Source organism: Mus musculus, chromosome 2 (genome assembly GCF_000001635.26).
Source record: "Mus musculus strain C57BL/6J chromosome 2, GRCm38.p6 C57BL/6J".
Taxonomy (NCBI): Eukaryota; Metazoa; Chordata; class Mammalia; order Rodentia; family Muridae; genus Mus; species Mus musculus.
The window spans coordinates 60,226,716-60,244,754 of record NC_000068.7 but is presented as its reverse complement, the minus strand read 5'-3'; the positions used below and the strand labels follow the sequence as shown (position 1 = coordinate 60,244,754).

Here is an 18,039-nt window from a genome sequence, read left to right as displayed (position 1 = left end):
ATAGATCTTATGTATATGATTCATATGGTTTCTTATTCGCAAGAGCTAATACACCATTTTAGACATCTTTTAATGGTATTAACTCCAGATAGCAGAATGACTTCTGAAGTACTTAGAAATTAACAGAAAATTGAAGAGCATTCATAACTATAGCACATGAGGTGCACATAATCATCAGTGAGGTCACGTAAACGCCCATGTAATGATGAAGTACAAGAAAAACCTAACCTGTATTCTCAATTTACTTTCATATATGGTAATAAACTGAAAATGTGCTGTCTGAAGTTATTTCAAATCCTGTTAAATGCAAAAATTAGAACAGGTGTAGCAATACTCTAATTTCTAGTAGCATTATTTAGAATAGCAGCATGTATTTCGCATATACTTTTTATCATATGAAAATGAAAACATTTCATATTAACATGAACTCTAAAAGCTTTATATACTTAAGAATTATAAAAACAGTTAAATCTCACACATTTTACCATATTATGAACACATTTCAAGATATAAAGTGTTCAAAATGTTGCAAAAAGACAGCGATAGACAAAATGGTCAAAACAACAGAGTGTAAAAAAGTTTCTTTTGATTCTCTGAGCTTGATTACAAATACCTAAGAGAAAGCTAACTTAAAGGTACAATTAATATTAAACATTATTTACAGCAACTAGTTCCTTTTAGTTGGTAATATTATTAGTTTAGGGGGGTAGCCCTTTACAGGATAATAACCATCAAACATTTAATCTTCCATATTTTGACCTCTGGAACACAATTTCATGTTTCTAAGATGTAATACTAAAGACTTTCTTTCTATAAATTAAAAATAACAAAATTTTCTTGGTATTTTTAATTCTAACCCTGTTTCTCCTTGAAATATTTCATTTTCAAGAGTTGAAAAATCACTTCTTTCTCTAAACAGCCTATGACAAAATTAGGGTATTTGTCGTAGAAGACAGCACTTTCCCTTAAATATAGACTTACTATTAAACATTTGAAAGTAAGGCCTCAGTAAGGAATACAATATGAACACATAAAACAACTGTATCGTACCCCCCCATCTTTCCCCAATGCCAATGCTACTTACTCGGACACGAGTGCTTGGTTCAATTGTATTTCCCATCATATCAGAAAAGCTTTGTTCACACAAGTGCAGTAAGACAACTAGGTAGAGACCAGAGCTGATAAACTCATACTCAGCCTTAAATGGGGAAGCAAAGAGAAGAAACAGAGAATGAAATTAGGGTTGTGACTGATAGTCAATGTTTATGATAAACTTAAAAAAAAAGTATTCAGACACAGCTCCTAGAAAGGTATATAGTCATCTATTAAAACATCAGGCTGCCCTACACAGGTTGTATTTTTCAGTCTATCTCCATTTAATCATTTAAATTTACCTTTTAAATCATTTGGTGTGATAATGTATTTTAGTTTTCTATATAAAGCTCCTAAGAGATTCTTTTACAAATGACTAATAATTGTTTCAGTTTACTTTTGTTTCATTTTAACCTAATTCTGTAATGCTCACTATAATTTAGATATACTGTTTTTTGTAACCCAATTAGTTTAAAGGTAACAACACATGCAAACACACACTGATATTAGCATCTTCTTTTTTTTTGGGGGGGGGGGGGTCATGTTGGGAATAGAAGACTTCTAAATAGTTTCAAACCTGTTGAGTATCCTCCTCCTCCTCATCTTTTGTCTTCTTGCCTGTATTGGTGGCCCTGGGGAATGAACTTAAGATCCAAGGAATACTTAGGCTAGCACTTCACCAATATAAACACAGCTCTGAACATAAATTAGGACAGAGGTTTAAGAAATCTAATCTGCTCCTTTAATTTTCACAGTGAAGAGGCCAATTGTACCTGATCTGGAAAACAGACACATCTGAAATTTAGAACTGTACACTAATATTAATTCTAGAAACTGTTCATCAAATTCTATCATTAAGAATTTTAAATGTTTATTCATTTTGAAATTACTCTAACTGAAAAGGAAATCATGTATCTGGGAAAGATTTATTTTAGTTTTTATTTTTTAAATTTACATGGTTTAAACCAGGCAGTGGCAAAGACCTTTAATCCCAGCACTTGGGGAGGGGGAGTGAGGGTGGAGGCAGAGACAGGTGGATCTGAGTTGAAGGCTAGCCTGGCTTACATAGCAAGTTCCAAGTCACTCAGTGTTATGCTATGAGACCCTGTCTCAAAACAAAACAGTTCAACCACAAAAATTTTTGATGGTTATCAACTTGCAAAAGATAAAATAAAAAAAGGAATAAAGTTATATTAGTCACTTAAAATTAGGACTAACTCTAGCCACTAGAATCCATGATTCATGTAAAATTAAGATAAAGCCAAACTATCATTTACAATGACTATACCTAGTTGTCTAATACTTCTCCTTTATGTAAGAATGCAGGTCATTAAAATGATTAAATAAAAATAAATCCCTTAAATGAAAAAATGTGTGACAAGAGGTGGCCACAGAAAAGAGCTTTCTGACTTGGTCCAAGACAACAATACATTTCTGTCTCGTTCCACCTTTCTTACTCTCCCTAGTCTTTAAAATAGCAATGTTCAGCTGCCTACACAGATGCCTTAGTAACTAGGACACCACTGTACCGGGTTTCTTTTGTACAACTAGCTCATTAGGGGATGAAACATTACAAATGGCAGTCTGTAATACTTATAGCAACTCAAGTTTCATTGTTCTGAGCATTGATTCTCAAACCTGGACCTAAGCAGTTACTTTCAGGTATTAGTGTATACTAAATTACACATAGAATTTATATTTGAATGCAGTTAAGTCCAAGGATTTTTATCAGACTTTCAAACAGTATCTGTTTACCTCACATTATGTTTTTAGAAGATGTATTTCATGTGTATCTATAAGTGGATATATACACACATGAGTGTAAGTGTCCTCAGATACCAGAGCTGTGAGCTATCCAACACCAATGCTAGGAATAGAACTCAGGTCTTCAAAAGACTGTTCACAAAAATACCTTCTATTGTATGATTTCATCAACATGAATTATCCCAAGCTGGCAAATCTATAAAATACAACAGACAGGCAATAATGGTGCACGCCTTTAATCCCAGTGCTTGGGAGGCAGAGGCAGGCAGATCTCTTTTTGAGTTCAGGGGCCAGCCTGGTCTACAGAGTTCTAGGACAGCAAGGGCCACACAGAAAAACCTTGTCTTGAAAGCTCACCTAACGAATCAACCACCCACCCACCCACCAAACAGCACTGGCAGGCAGATGTCAGGGACTGAGAGAAGCAAGCAAGCAAGCAACAGGTGAGCGGTGGATTCATTTTTGTTGGGCTGAAATCATCTTCAGACTCCCCTTGAACATGTATGCTTCTCTCAGAATTCCTTTAACAAGGAAAAAAAAGACTAGGTTGTTTCTTCCAACCAGATCATTTAATCAATACTGGAGAGATAAGGTTGGCAATACCTATTTTGAGCCCAATTTCCTAAACTTTTATTAATTTTTAGGTTTATTTATGAAGCCTGACAGTTTATCTTAATTTAATCTTTTATTTAAAGGGAATTTTCTAATGAAATGATAAACTTCTCATCTTTCAAATTATAAGCATATTATTAATTTAGGTTTTCTGACCATGACTTAATCTTTTCTTCAAGAGCTGTCCTTTAAGCACACAACAGACACTTACCAAATTAGGCAAAATATACTAACTTGTTCATTTGCATGAGCTCTATGTAGTTCATGAATATCAAAATCCTCCAGGTTAAGTTGCAACTTCTCTTTACAGAGTTCACAGGTAGTCACAGCCTCTAATGAAGAGCCTGACAAAAATCAAATTGCAAACAGTAAAGCTTTTCTGTCCTAAGCTCAAGGTGAAAATACTGGAGGTAGAACAGCATACAAGACAAGATTACAATATTGCAATAAATAAAATGTATGTAAAATTAACCATGTACAATGACAAATAGGTTCTATATGATGTTCACACCTCCACCCATCATTAAGATACCTTTTTAAAAATCCCACATATTCATCTATCCTGTAATTATGGGAAGCTGACAATGAGGCAAAGGAATGTGACATCATCTGGACCTCCTTACTTCCTCCTGAAGGATGCTGCCATGGAATGAAAGCTTTGTTTAATGACCTAGCACTTCAAACACTAGTGACATACACAGATTAGTACTTCTGGTATCAGAGCATACATATCGGCCATGTTTGTGATCTAAGCAAAGTGCCTGCCCTGCTGACTAAAAGAGGAAAAGGGCATCCACCTCTGTTCAGATAAAAGTAGCTGATTTCAACATTTAGTAGAATTAAGTCCTCATACATTTTACAACATGGCTCAACCCAAGATATGCTGGTAAAGAGATAACAAATATTTTACTATTGCATTTATATGTAGCTACTAAGATATGCAAATGTAAAAAGGCCAAAAGACCAAGGCTATCAAAATATTAGGTATTGAGAAGAGGGAGATGGGGAGAGAATTAACAGTTTACTGGCTACAAACTTTCTGCATTGGGTGATGAAATAGTTTTCAAGTAACCACTAAATTACACACTGTAAAAAGGTCAATGTGGCTAACACTGACAATTTTGGAGGCGGTGGGGGGATACTTGTTACATTCAACACTTGCTTATCACAGGCAGTAGCTCCACAGTAGTAGGTCCTCATAGTTAGACTTTAGTAGGCCTTTATATTATACTATTTGGGGATTATTAGATACAGCTACCAATTGAAATCTGTCCTAAAGTTAAGTTTTATTAGTAGTGACGAGAGAGGTTTAAATTCAACTCCACTCATAATCTTAAATGAACTTGCACAAATCTACAACCAGAGACTTTGAAGATTGAGAAAAAGAGTAAGCATCAAACCTTTTTCTTAAAAAGTAGCCTTTAAAAAAAAAGTGTATGAAGTTTTTATTGTGAATGAGAGAAAACAACCAGAGTCCTCTCTGGAGGAATCCAAGTCAGAGAAAGCTCCTACAGAGTTATCTGCAAGAGTGGAGAGTAGCAGAGGGGAAACAGAACTCAGTGAGAGGAACAGGGGAATGGAGGCAGGACCTGTGGGTAAGTAAGAAACCAGCACGCTAGGGGGAAGGAGGTCACACAACAGGCACTTGTGATACCAAAGGAGCCTGGGGACCAGCAAAAGCTTTGATAGGCAACCATAGGTATATGTCACCAGAGAGCTATGTGTCCCTTCTGCCAGACTTAAAGGAAGTGACTACTTCTGGCAGGTAGGAACTGGTTTCACAAGTCCCTTAGGAATGCTGGCTTCTGTCTAATAGGCAGCAATACTTAATAGTCCAGGTTGAGCTCATCTCTGCCTTTTGGAGTTTGGGAACTGGGAGTTTCCTTTGCACCTCACAAAAAGAAAAAGAAACAAGCTGAGAAACTATGCTGCCCATTTGCCGGAGCTGTATGTGAAATCATGATATTTTCATCCAATTGTTATAGACTGTTTAGTCACCATAATGCTTCCAGAAGAACACAATGGGACTGAAAGCTTCCTATTCTCCAGCATATTTTAACACCATAACACATCACATTGATATCCTTTCTCCCTTCCTGGTTATTTATCTTGCACTTACCTTTAATCATATTCATTAGCAAAGGAGCCAAGTATTTCAATCTATGTCTGTGTCAAGGAATCAGTAAACCACTCTTTAAAAATGCATGTCTTTCATTTCAATATTTTTGGCAGGGCTGAGTATTAAAATGCAGGATCTTACAAATGACAGGAGGTACTCTGCCATTAAATCGTTTCCCTCTCTCTAAAATTATATGGACATTAATGTTACCTAAAAAATCTTAATCTACACCCCAGAATGTTATTTCCCAGCATCTAAAGATCTGCTAACCTATCCCTCAATTAAAGACCTCCTTCTCTAAGAAAATGGAAACATTTATACAGCAGGTCACCCCCCGAAAGCAATAAACAGATCAACATGCGTATGTACACGAGCTTCCTGGACATGAAACAGCTCTCCTCCATCCACCCTGTGCTCCAGATGCCTTCTTTTGATTCTATTCACAGATTTTCCCTGCTCCAACCCAACACCCTCTTAAACACACGCTCCAATGTTTCCCTACCTCAACATGACCCCATATAGTATCCTAATTTGCTACCTTGTATCTTAGCTTGTTGGGAAAAGAGCTTATGAGGTAGTGTCTCCCTTTAACATACATATCATCAATCTTATCTTTTCACTTAGAAAAATTTGTGTATACATATTACACGTATGTTCATGTGTGTGCACATGGAAGCCAGAGGCTACCACTGGGTACCCTCCTCTATCACTGCCTCCCTTAACTTTCGAGACTGCTGTGTCTGTAACTGAATCAGAAACTCTCCAATTTGGCTAGACTAGCTGAACTCCAGTGCTCCGACTGGGGCAATGTTAGGGTGCGAGGAATCTGACCTCAAGTTTGCGCAGCAAGCACTGTGTCCTTGCTTACATCACATCCTTAGCCCATTACGTGGGTTAGCATCTTACGGTTCTTCAATTCTCATCAATGCTGAGTACCCACTTCTACATAATTATCTTGGCTTATTTAGAAGAACATTTTCTCACCTTCTTACCAACAGTCTGACCTGAGGCTGTTCCTCAAATCAAATCATCTTGGATGCCCCAGGGATTTGTCTTAGCCCACTTCTTTGATACCTTGTCTTTCTCTAAAACTTTAACCCCAAAGCTTCCAGCATTACTTATAGTAATGTTGTGGTACTGGAAACTAATTTTGAGTGCTCCTTCTGAAATGATGAGACTTGTCTAGCTAACAGCCTATCTGATGTTTCTGTGTAGTTACTTAAAATGAAGTTCAAATATAGTACACATCCAAAATATAACTGAGTTACCCTGTCTCAATCTAATTTTATTTCTATCTTTCTTATTTCAGTAAAAGGTCTATAATTTCCTGGCAAATTTCAATAAACTTACCTCTAAAACATACCTATATCATCCCATTTCCATGAGAAATTATCAATCACCTACTCCAGCAAGTGCTTTGAGACTAGATTATGCTTAGTTTCCGGGCTACAGGTCTGGTCTTCCCCTGAAGCCTATTCTCCAGAGCAACCATCAAATAAGATCATTTCAGCCAGGTGGTAGTGCACACCTTCAGTCCCAGGCACTTGGGATACAGAGGCAGCCTGATCTCTGTGAGTTTGAAGTCAGCCTGGTCTACAAAGAGCTTCAGGACAGCCGAGTTTACACAAAGTAACTAACTTGGAAAATTAAAAAAAAAAAAATTTCTTTCAATTTTGCCTCCTTCAGTGACTTCCTATTATACCTAAATAAAAACTTAAGCTCTAACCCCTATTTTAAAAAGTCTTGCATGAGTTAGCCTCTGCTATTCTTAGCACAACTGTAACAACCAAACTGATATTCAACTATTAATTAGATGCCAGCCATTCCATGACCACTCAGTTCCTTAAATACACCTAAGTCTTTCCTAGTAGCTGTTCTCTCTGCTAAAATGTTCTTTTCCTTCTGAAAGCCAGATTCTTATTATCAAGGTCTAAAATTAAAAGGTGTAGCCTAAGAAAGGTGCTCCCTTAACAACCAATACCATGAAAACTGGTATAACAAAGGAATTCCTTGACAACCTGACAAATGGCACAGGCAATAAATCTTTCTCAAAATACACAGCTGCTAAATGGTGACTGTGTCTGATTTATCATTTAGTGTGGTTTAAGATGGACTATGTCATAAACACTGGTTAAATTATAATTATATATAGTATACAGATTTGTTAGTTGAAATACCTACAATATGTATATATCTTAGAAAAAGAATCTGAAAACAATTCTCTAAGAGGGTGAATCTTACCAGAATTAATTTTGGCTTGTAACCACTTTTTCATACACTCTTGATGGACGTACTGCAGGCTCCCTGTGCATTTGCACGGCTCTATCAATAAATTAGATGATGACGCTGCTGCCATCTGACAAATTCTACATAAGTCCCCTTCTTCTTCATCATCAGAGTCCTCTAAAAGGAGGCTGAAAGAGAAGGCACATAATTCAAAACTATCTTAATTCCTCCTAAATAGCCATTTCATTATCCAGAATCTCAATCTTTCATTTCTACTTCTACTGAGGAGTACGGCAAGCAGCACTGAGGGTGACCTGAGAGTTCCTGCCACTGTGAACACAATGTGGACACGACTAAGGCCTGCTGCACCGCACCACTGGTCATCTTCAAACGGCTCACCTTTTGTTTTCAGAAATGTATCTTAAGTCCACCTTTTTCAACATCACTGAGATTTTTAACTATTCAAGTGTTCTAGGTTACTGGAAACCCAACAGTAAAGGGTAACACACATGTCATTTGTCAACTGCAATACAATTGCAAGGTTACTGCAGAACCATCTTAATCGTTAAAACCCACATTTTCTATTATCCTCATAAACAGACTAACATGTACCATTTATATGTGAATTCTCTTTTAACAAGCAAAGTTTTCTGTTAAAAGTCATATTTTGTTAGTTAACTGATGGCACATCAAAGAGGCATACAATAAATGGACAGTATTGAACGAATACAGCCTGGACAGTGTGAGTCAAGTTAGCAAGACATTTACAGAAAGGGACACACGGACTTATGTAAGGTGACTTTCTGCCTTAGCTTAATCAGAAACACGACATTGAGCACAAACGACTCTGAAAAGCTAAACATTCTGTTTTGTATTTAACATGTCTCCCTTCATGTTTCAACTCTATTTTACTAAGTAGATCCAATTTTTCTGTGTTTATCAATCAGTGTAGTCTTAAAATCCTTATATAGGAGGTTAAAATATAATAAACACATAAAAACACATACTATAAACTCTGTCAAGATAAATGATCTTTTAAAACTATATTATCTAGGACGCGGTGTGGTAGTATGTGTCTTTAATACATGTGGGAGACAGAAGCAGGTAGATCTCTATTGGCTCCAGGCCAATTAGGGCTACATAATAATGAGACTATCTCAAAAAGAAAAAAAGCAAAAACCAACCAAATAAAACCAAAACCCACCTAACCAGGCAGAGCGGTACATCACTGTAAACAGTCAAGATCAATAAAGCCATCTTTGAAGGTAAGAAACCTAAGCTACAATCTTCAGATCGCTTACAATCAGCGGAAACTGCTATCATGAACAAGTAGTGACGCTAAAGAGTACTAGGGGAGAGTAAATGTTTCTTTAAAATAAAACTGTGGAAGTTTAAAATCAGGAAAATAACCCATATTAAAGTGTATCTTTAAAAGGGAAAATTGAGAAAAAAATAAGTGGTAAGCCAATTAATTTATTGAAGGCTAATATAGATTGGTAATTTGCTACCATTTGGTTCTTGTTCCTAACTCAATTCCATTTAGCAGTAACTCTATTTATGGAAAAAGAAACTGATCTGCATTTGTATGTATCAAGATAAATTAAGACATGTCAGATTCATCCTTCCTTCCCCCCCCCCCCCACCTTTTTGGTTTTTGGGGTTTTTTTTTTTGTTTTTTTGTTTTTTTTTTTCCGAGACAAGGGTTTCTCTGTGTAGCCCTGGCTGGCCTCGAACTCAGTAATCAGCCTGCTTCTGCCTCCCAAGTGCTGGGATTAAAGGCTTGTGCCACCACTGCCCCACACATCATTTCTTGGTAAAACTCATGCCCCAAAACTTACCTTACGGTTATATCACCATTTGTCTGTAAGAAAATTTAGATAACAAGAGCTATTTTAAATCTTTAATCTGATCTAGCTTACAATGTTTGTTAATATTCAAATTTACCTTTCTTTGATTTTCTGAAGTTTTTCTGGGTCTCTTGAAGGTGCACTTTTAGCTTTATCATTTTTCCCATCAGTTGAATTCCAACCAGAAGGAATAATATCTACAGTAATCATGACATTGTCAGCCAGATTACTGCCGAGTGCTGGTGGGACTGCAAACCGGAACAAGGAGCCAGGAAGAATCCCTGTTAGTCCTGGATTTCTTCCACCCTGAGGCAACTCTGGGGTGGAGCCACCTGCAGCAGCACTGCTTGACGCTCCAGATGCTTGTGGTCGGTTGGCAGCAGCCCCAAGGGAGTCACCCTGTGCTTCAAGATGAACTACTTCATTTGAATCTCTTCTGAAAATATGAGATCTAGGTGGTACATCTGACGTAGACATTCTTGAAGACTCATCCCTTCCCTCTCGCCTCCTTCTCGAGAACAAAGGTGTGCATCTATTTCTAAGTGAAGAAGACAACCATGGTCCTGAATTTCTACCTTCTGATTCTTGGTTAAAATTTTCTGCCTCTGGTTCAGAGCTATGATTTTGGCTGAGCGACGACAACCCCCATCTTCGCCTAAGAAATCTAAATCCCTGAGATGCTTCAGCTGCCCTGCCCTCACTGACGTCAGAGGACGAGGAGGTTCCATTATTCCGAGACTGTGAAGTCAGGGTTCTCGGAGAAATATAATTTTCAGAACTCAAAGATCTTGTATTCAAGGAATCTTGACTAGATCTTCGTGAGAAAAAAGTAGATGACATGCTAGAAGCTATCCGTGACAGCAATCTCCTAGTTGTACGCCTACCTTCATTGTCAGAAGATTCTCGATATGGTCTCTGAGATGAACCCCTTTCTGAATTGCTTATAGTTGGAGTTTCATTTCTACTTGAAAAATATGAAAATGCAGGATGTGAACTGTTGCGAAAAGATTCTGATTGTCTTGGAGAAAAATGTGATCTGAAAGAACTTCTACTGGAGTCCCTAGAACTTGGTACTGTCTGATGGTCAGAAGGCAATTGGTGATTGGTGGATGATGAATTCAACTGTAAAGTGCTCACTGCATTCTCTTTTGGTCTTGCTCCCTGTGAATATGAAGAAGGAACTCTTTCTTGAACATCTATTTTTGAAAGAAGGGAAGGTAACCAATTATGAAATAATTTAAGCATTATTGAATGCACATTTATTGACTCCTGCCAAACTGAAAGACTAGGGTTTGAAATGAAATGCTATCTATCTTATAACAAACAGTTTAACTATTATAAGAAAAAATTTACTTCTGAAGTACTCCTGAGTAGAGTACAAACTCAAAGTAGAGTACTGCAAATTCAAAAACAGAGCTGATGACACAAGTGAAATGCATTAATGGGAAACGGATACTGACACACAACTTTAAGCCAAATAATACAGTGTAATGGTTAAAAAAATATGCATTCCAGGAAAACAGTTCTCAAGATTCTTCTTATTCTATGCAATAAATATGAAGATTACTTTACATAAATGTTTAGGGCCCATATAATTTCATGCTATGCCTTGCTAACAAGTAAGAATGTCTAGTCCTTTAACACTGGCTGGAACTGTGCTCAATCCAGGCCTCTGCTAATCTGCATTTTCAAAAGCAAGACAGGGAGGAGGGATCCTGTCAGCACTTGGGTGGCAGAGGGAGGATCACCAGGTTCCTCTGCTTTTCAGGGTGGCCTTGCCTCAAGGTCAACCAGATAAAAAACAGACCTCCTGAACTGGCCGTTTCAATCTGAGTGGAGATCACAAACACTACTAGTCTTTTATGAAAAAACACTTTCCATCTACCCCGTGTAAGAGGTACATTTATTACTCTATTAACTTATTGGGACCACAAAAGAATAAACTATCCACAGGCTGAGCCTATATCTGCTGACTGTGATTAAAAGAAGCACCACCCCCACTCCTCCACGTTACTGTTAACTCTGAGCAGCACTCTTCTGTTACTCACTTAAATATGATCACTTCTGAAAAGCTAAGTTTACGCAAGAGAGAAAAACCGTACATTTCAAAATGTAATTATAATCAAGTAAATCATACAGTTCCACGTAATCCTTAAAATGATGACGTCAGGGGCTAGAAAGAGCACTAGCTTTTTTTTTTTTTTTTTTGAGGACGTGGGTTCTATTCCCTGTACCCACAGGGTGGCTCACAGCCATCTGCAACTCAAATCTATAGGATCTGTCACAGTATTGCTCCCTGGGCACTAGGCTCACAAGTAGTGCATAGCCACACAAGTAGGCAAATACACTCATACACATAAAATAGTGACAAACAGCACAACATAGAGTTAGTTCATAATTCAGCTAAAAGTACTCATTAAAACTGTTATAGACAAGTCACGCTATCCTATAGAAGAATTAGCTATAAATAATACTTTATTAACATATATTAAGATTTTTTAAAGCATAGAGAATCCAAATAGTCAAGAACATGTTTTAGACTGTTTATATTTTTTAGAATAAACAAAGATACTAAAAAAAAAAAAAAAAAAAAAAAAAACTAAACAGTTCTGATATCTCCGTATGAAACTAAAATTCATTTCATTCCCTCCAGTGTAGTTTTATAATGACACAGGGAACATTTGTAATAACACATAAGCTATATTTAACAATATAGTTTCTACATACATGATGAAGTTGTGAAATCACCACTTCGGTGATTATAATCCATAAGATTGCTGATGGAGGACTCTCTTCTCCTGTCCAAATCTCTCCTTTCTCTCATCAAGTCTGTTCCAAATGAACCAAGTACCATTGATGAAGATCTGGGAACTTGACTATGCCTCCAAGAAGAATCTTAAAGTAATGGAAGAAGTTTTATGAGAGGTTTTCAAGGCTCACACATCTTTAGAAATTCAAGCTATCATTGTAGCTATCCCTAGTTATACAGCTACAATCACAAGTCAAGTTTAGCAAAACAGTATCATTTACTAACAAACTATTCATCTCCAAATTATCTTCCTGCTCAAACACTCTTCCCTTTTGGTGCTAAAACCTAACCCAGGATCTCAGAGATGGTGGTGTGTCTATGTATGTGAAGCATTCATCACCAGCACTGCAGACCTATCCTATACACAAGCTAAACGTCTCAGTCACTCTATTCCGCCTACCCACTGACAATGTACTATTATGTTAAAATAATATAGATGAGAAATGCAAACTTGCCAAGAACACTTCATGTACAGTTGAAGAGATGCCATAAACCACACCAACCAGAGCCCTTCTCAGGCGTGGTGGCCTTAATCCCAGCACTAGGAGTGCAAAGGCAGAACCAGGCAGTCAGACTTCTGGAAGTTCTAGGCCAGCTTGATAAATATAGTGACGTCTAAGCCAGCCAGGGCTACACAGTAAGGCTGTGCGTCAAAATAAATAAAAATTAAAACAAAGCCAAAGCTTTTTTGATACGGTAATTGAATTACAGGACAAACAAATTTTATCACAAAACAAGTTTTTCTCCATGCTAAAAATTGGGTTTAAGTACTTGCAAATTCTAAGCATATGTTTTATCAGTTTCAGAAATATTTTCACTGTCACATTTCATATATTCTTTAAGAATTAATCTATTTTTGCAATGATACTCTCAATTTTATTAGATATGGTTTTACATAGAAGTAAACTAAAATTAATTCTCAAATATACTGTCTACTCACTATTTACCTTGAAATTTTGTTTCTTCCTTTTCTAGTTTTAGAATCTTTCTTTCCCCGCAGTGTTTCAAGACAGGGTTTCTATGTATAACATAGCCCTGGCTGTTCTGGAACTTGCTTTGTACACCAGGCTGGTCTCAAACTCAAGAGATCCACCCCAGTCCTGCCTGGGTGCTGGGATTAAGTCATACTCCACCTCGCTTGGCTTTCCTAGCTTTAACAACTCTTCTACACTGAGGAAAGTCACTCAGTGAGTTTAATGTTAATTACACCTTCACATAGTGTAAGAGAACAAAAATGTCTCTGCAAAACTGTGCCTACAAAGTTGAAGCCAGTCTGCCCTTACCCATCTCACTACTTTTAGCAATCCTCAGAGGTATACTGTCTCCCCCTCAAAGGTCCTATCTATTAAAATGGAGATGAATTACTCATACTAATTCACTTGGTAATGTACAAGCGTTTTAACCTGGTCTACAGAGAGAATTCTAGGAGAGGCAGGACTACACAGAGAAACCCTGTCTTGAGAAACCAAAAAGGCAGACAGGAAGAAAGTAAAAAGTGTGTTATCACAAGTTCTGTCTCCTTTTACAACTTTAGGAATTATCTAACATTTTACTGGAGGAATTTGAACACACATACATATAACCCTAAGTATACAATGTAAGGAAGCAAACATGCCATTCCGGTATACTTAGTATGTGAGAACCATGACTTTCTCATTCCTTATCTAGAGCTCTTAGCTCCCAACTTCCTTTTAATTAAGAGTTTCCACATCTTATGAAAAGTATAATATACTATGTTTATCAGTTCAAAAACACATGATGAGGAAATGCTTAATGTTTATCAGATGTGGCTTTCATAGGAACACTTTAAAAAACTTCTTTCAAAATACCCAACAGAACACTCATGACTTTCACCAATTTGATTCCTACATACTAACGTTAGAGCTGAGAATAGTGACACAGTCTTTAATCCACACACTAAGTTCTGGACCAGGCAGGGTTACACCCTGTCTCCAAGAAAACCACACCAAAACCAAAACAACTATTCTACCTAATTAAAATCTATCAACATACTTATGTAAAGCAAAATGGCAAAATGAAGAGTTGATTTCATTTTTAAAAAAAGATTTATTATTATACATAAGTACACAGTCACTGTCTTCAGACGCACCAGAAGAGGGAGTAAAGATCTCATTGCAGATAGTTGTGAGCCACCATGTGGTTGCTGGGATTTGAACTCAACAGTCAGTGCTCTTAACCACTGAGCCATCTCTCCAGCCCCAGTTGATTTCATTTTTACCACCAGTTTAAAGTAAAATTTTAGAAACTACCGAATTTCCAAATCCACTATTGTAAAGAATCTATTTAACTCAAAAATTTAAGAATCTTAGGGGGTGGGGGTGGGGGGGAAAAGGCTTTGGTTCAGAATATTCCTACAGTGACTTTAACAGAAAGTGCATAGCTTACCTGACACTGTATTTAACCCACTCCCACCGTTCCTCCCAGCTGAGGTAGATGCACAGTTTGTACAGGAAAGCTTGGGTCTCTTTGAGTCATGATCCCGCTGCTGGGTCTGTGCTCGTGCCCGCGCTCCCTGAGGTATCTCAGACTCACTGTACCAGGCAGGCTGACATGGTGATGCACACGCTGATGCTGATGCAGACTGCATAAAAAGTTAAACAAAGGAACTGCTGTTAATTCTTAGAAATTACAAGAAAATAGTAACAAGCAAACAATCAAGCTGAAGGCTGTTGGTGATGCAGCTTCCTAAATGGCAGGTGAGAGAGCTGTGCTGGGGATGAACCCAGGCTCTCGGCACCCAGGTACTCACCATCACTGAGAGGAATCTTGACAGACCGATTAGTCACCTAACATTACAGCAGGATAGTACCAGCTATACTCTTACTTTACCCGCTGCCGTGTGCATACACAAAGTCAGATGAGTATTCTGTATTCTGACTGGAAGAGAGAGGATACCTACCACTTCGGTATTAAAGTAAAAATAGTTTACTTTAATATTTGTTTCTAAATGCAGCTTTTGAATTTTAGAAATTATTTTATACAAGACTATAATCTCTTATCCACAACTGTGAAGTCTCCAAAGTCTGAAAATCGTTAGCTATTTATTTTGTTTCTATTTAACTATTTAAGATTGTAGGATGTCTCAGGTGCAGCTACTTTAAAAAAAAATCTAATAAATATACCCACAGTTTTTTTTAATTTGACCATATATATATATATATATATACAAGTTAAAATACTACCTGATATTCAGAATCCAGTCTAAAGGAGGAGTCTCTAGAATGATATGAATCATTTAAACTGGTTCCTCTGTTTCCAGACACCATCCTAGTGCTTAAAGAGCCAGAGGGTTGAACAGAAATTCTTCTTGGAATCCTGGAAGGTTTAGACTCCATTCTTAAGGTTTCCTGTGAAATGCAAATTTGTATTAATTTTATCTGAGAAGACATGCAAGTACCCCTCTCTCCTTTCCCCCTACGTATAGCAACAATTTATTCTGAAAGGGTTCATTTAGTTTAAGACACAAATTAGGTCTCATTACTGCAAAAGTAGCTATTCAAGAACTGTCCCAGCAAGTCTGTGAGCAGATCTTTCCAGAAAGCAGACCTATTTGTGGAGGGAGGGTACTCTCAGAACTCCTACAGAGAAGCAGAGATAAGAACCACCAAGTCACTGAGAAGTTCTATCAGCCAACCCAGAGTACACAATTTATTGGGGAAATAAGATGAATGAATACTTGTCTCAACTAGGAGGGAGGAGAAAACTGACTCCAGAAAACTGCCCTCTGCACTCTGTACATGCATGTACAAAATTAAAATTTAAAATTAAAAGGATCAAATAGTCAACTTTTTGCAACACTACTAGACTAGGAAACTCTTACCCCTCTTCTCCTTAAAGGCTAAAGATTTAGTAGCATCCAACCAAGACTACTGCTCATTGAGCAACACGGAAAATGTCCACATACATCTGTCTTCCAATGCCTCAACTTTTTCTTTCCTCACATACATTTGTAGTCCTTGACTCTCATGCCACCCTTCTTTTAATAAATATACTCATCTTTTAATAAATATACTCTCACACCCCTTTGGATACACCTGGGAAGTCTATACATTCCTTATCTAACTTTTGACAATCAGATTAAATCACCTTCTGTGTAATTCCACTTTTCACATGGTTTTATTAAGTAAGATATTACACTACTTTAGACTGTTATTTTTATTTCCCTTCTTCAACAATGAATTTCTTTAAGTCAGGATCACTTAAACACCTCTAAATCACTGCCTAGAATATGTAAATGTCCTGGCAGAAATGCAGACCCTTGTGATCCTCCTCCTGGCTCTCAGATCCCAGCACCCACATCAGATGGCTCAAAGTTCAGCTCCAGGGTAGCTATCCATCCCCCTTCTTCAGGCCTCCAAGTGTACACGGGCTCTGACCCACACAGGCTCTGACCCTAACAACATGGGAAATAGTAAGTACTTAAAACATACAAATAGAAAATCCTAACAAAATAAATATGAATCTGAGTGTGACACATGCCTATGCCTGTATCCTAGCATTCCAGAGCCCGAGATAGGAGAGGCAAGCCTCAACTATACAGGGAAAGCAAGCCTCCATAACAGTGTTTTCCTCTCACTTACCACTGACATGATCTCTAAATTATAACACACATAAACACAATAGCTGGTATTTACCAAATATCATATTGGGGGGGGGGGGGGAACTAAGGAATTCTAATTATTTATTACTCATCTCCAAAACAACAGTGAGATTCACTCTATTACCTGGACTTTGTAAGAAAACTTGCTTTAAATTACTGGAAAGTATTATTTTAAGTGAAATGATCTGTAAAATACATAAACCAGAGATGGAACCGGCTACATGGTGACTTAAAGAAGTGGCTCACTTGGTAAGGTACTTTTTGTGCGAGCATGAAAACCTAAGTTCAGTCTCCAGCACTCACAAAAAAGAAAGGGGTTGGGGGACACACCTATAATCCCAGCCTTAGGAAGGCAGACACAAAGAAACCTTAGAATATGTTGGTGGGAATCTGTAAGCTCCAGATGTAACCAGTAAGGCAAAGTGCAATGCTGGGAAGAAACCTCTGGTCACACACACCACACACATACATACGCACGCACGCACGCACGCACGCGCGCGCGCACACACACGCACACATGCACATACACACACACACATACACACCCCCAATTAAATTCAGTTCATGTAAAATGGGGAACTGAATACTTTCCACTTTTATAGATTTGTAATTAAGTTTCTAAATTTTCTTCAAAGTATATAACATAGAATAGCCAATCATTAACTACCAGATCTTTACCTATAAATATATCACATTTCACATATTAATTCTGAATGGCTCTAAGAACACCCAAGACAGCAACCACCACTGAGACAACACTCTTATTTCTTGTTTGCTCTTTTATTTTATTTTATTTTTCCAGACAGGGTTTCTCTGTGTAGCCCTGGCTGTCCTGGAACTCACGCTGTAGACCAGGCTGGCCTCGAACTCAGAAATCCGTCTGCCTCTGCCTCTGCCTCTGCCTCTGCTTCCCGGGATTAAAGCGCCCAAGTGCTGGGACTAAAGCGTG

At 37.6% G+C, this 18,039-nt stretch overlaps 1 protein-coding gene across 1 annotated transcript in view; it reads right to left on the bottom strand.

Moving 5' to 3' along the window:
- The window catches only part of Marchf7 (membrane associated ring-CH-type finger 7), a 38,450-nt gene that overhangs the window by 3,631 nt on the left and 16,780 nt on the right, over window positions 1-18,039 (bottom strand). Inside the window, exons 2-8 of the mRNA NM_020575.2 lie at window positions 15,673-15,837; window positions 14,876-15,071; window positions 12,388-12,555; window positions 9,758-10,856; window positions 7,829-8,001; window positions 3,703-3,812; window positions 1,085-1,198 (exon numbers count right to left, since the gene is read on the bottom strand). Of these exons, the coding sequence (NP_065600.1) occupies window positions 1,085-1,198; window positions 3,703-3,812; window positions 7,829-8,001; window positions 9,758-10,856; window positions 12,388-12,555; window positions 14,876-15,071; window positions 15,673-15,825 (2,013 nt within the window). The 5' untranslated portion in view covers window positions 15,826-15,837. The remainder of the gene's footprint in view (window positions 1-1,084; window positions 1,199-3,702; window positions 3,813-7,828; window positions 8,002-9,757; window positions 10,857-12,387; window positions 12,556-14,875; window positions 15,072-15,672; window positions 15,838-18,039) is intronic.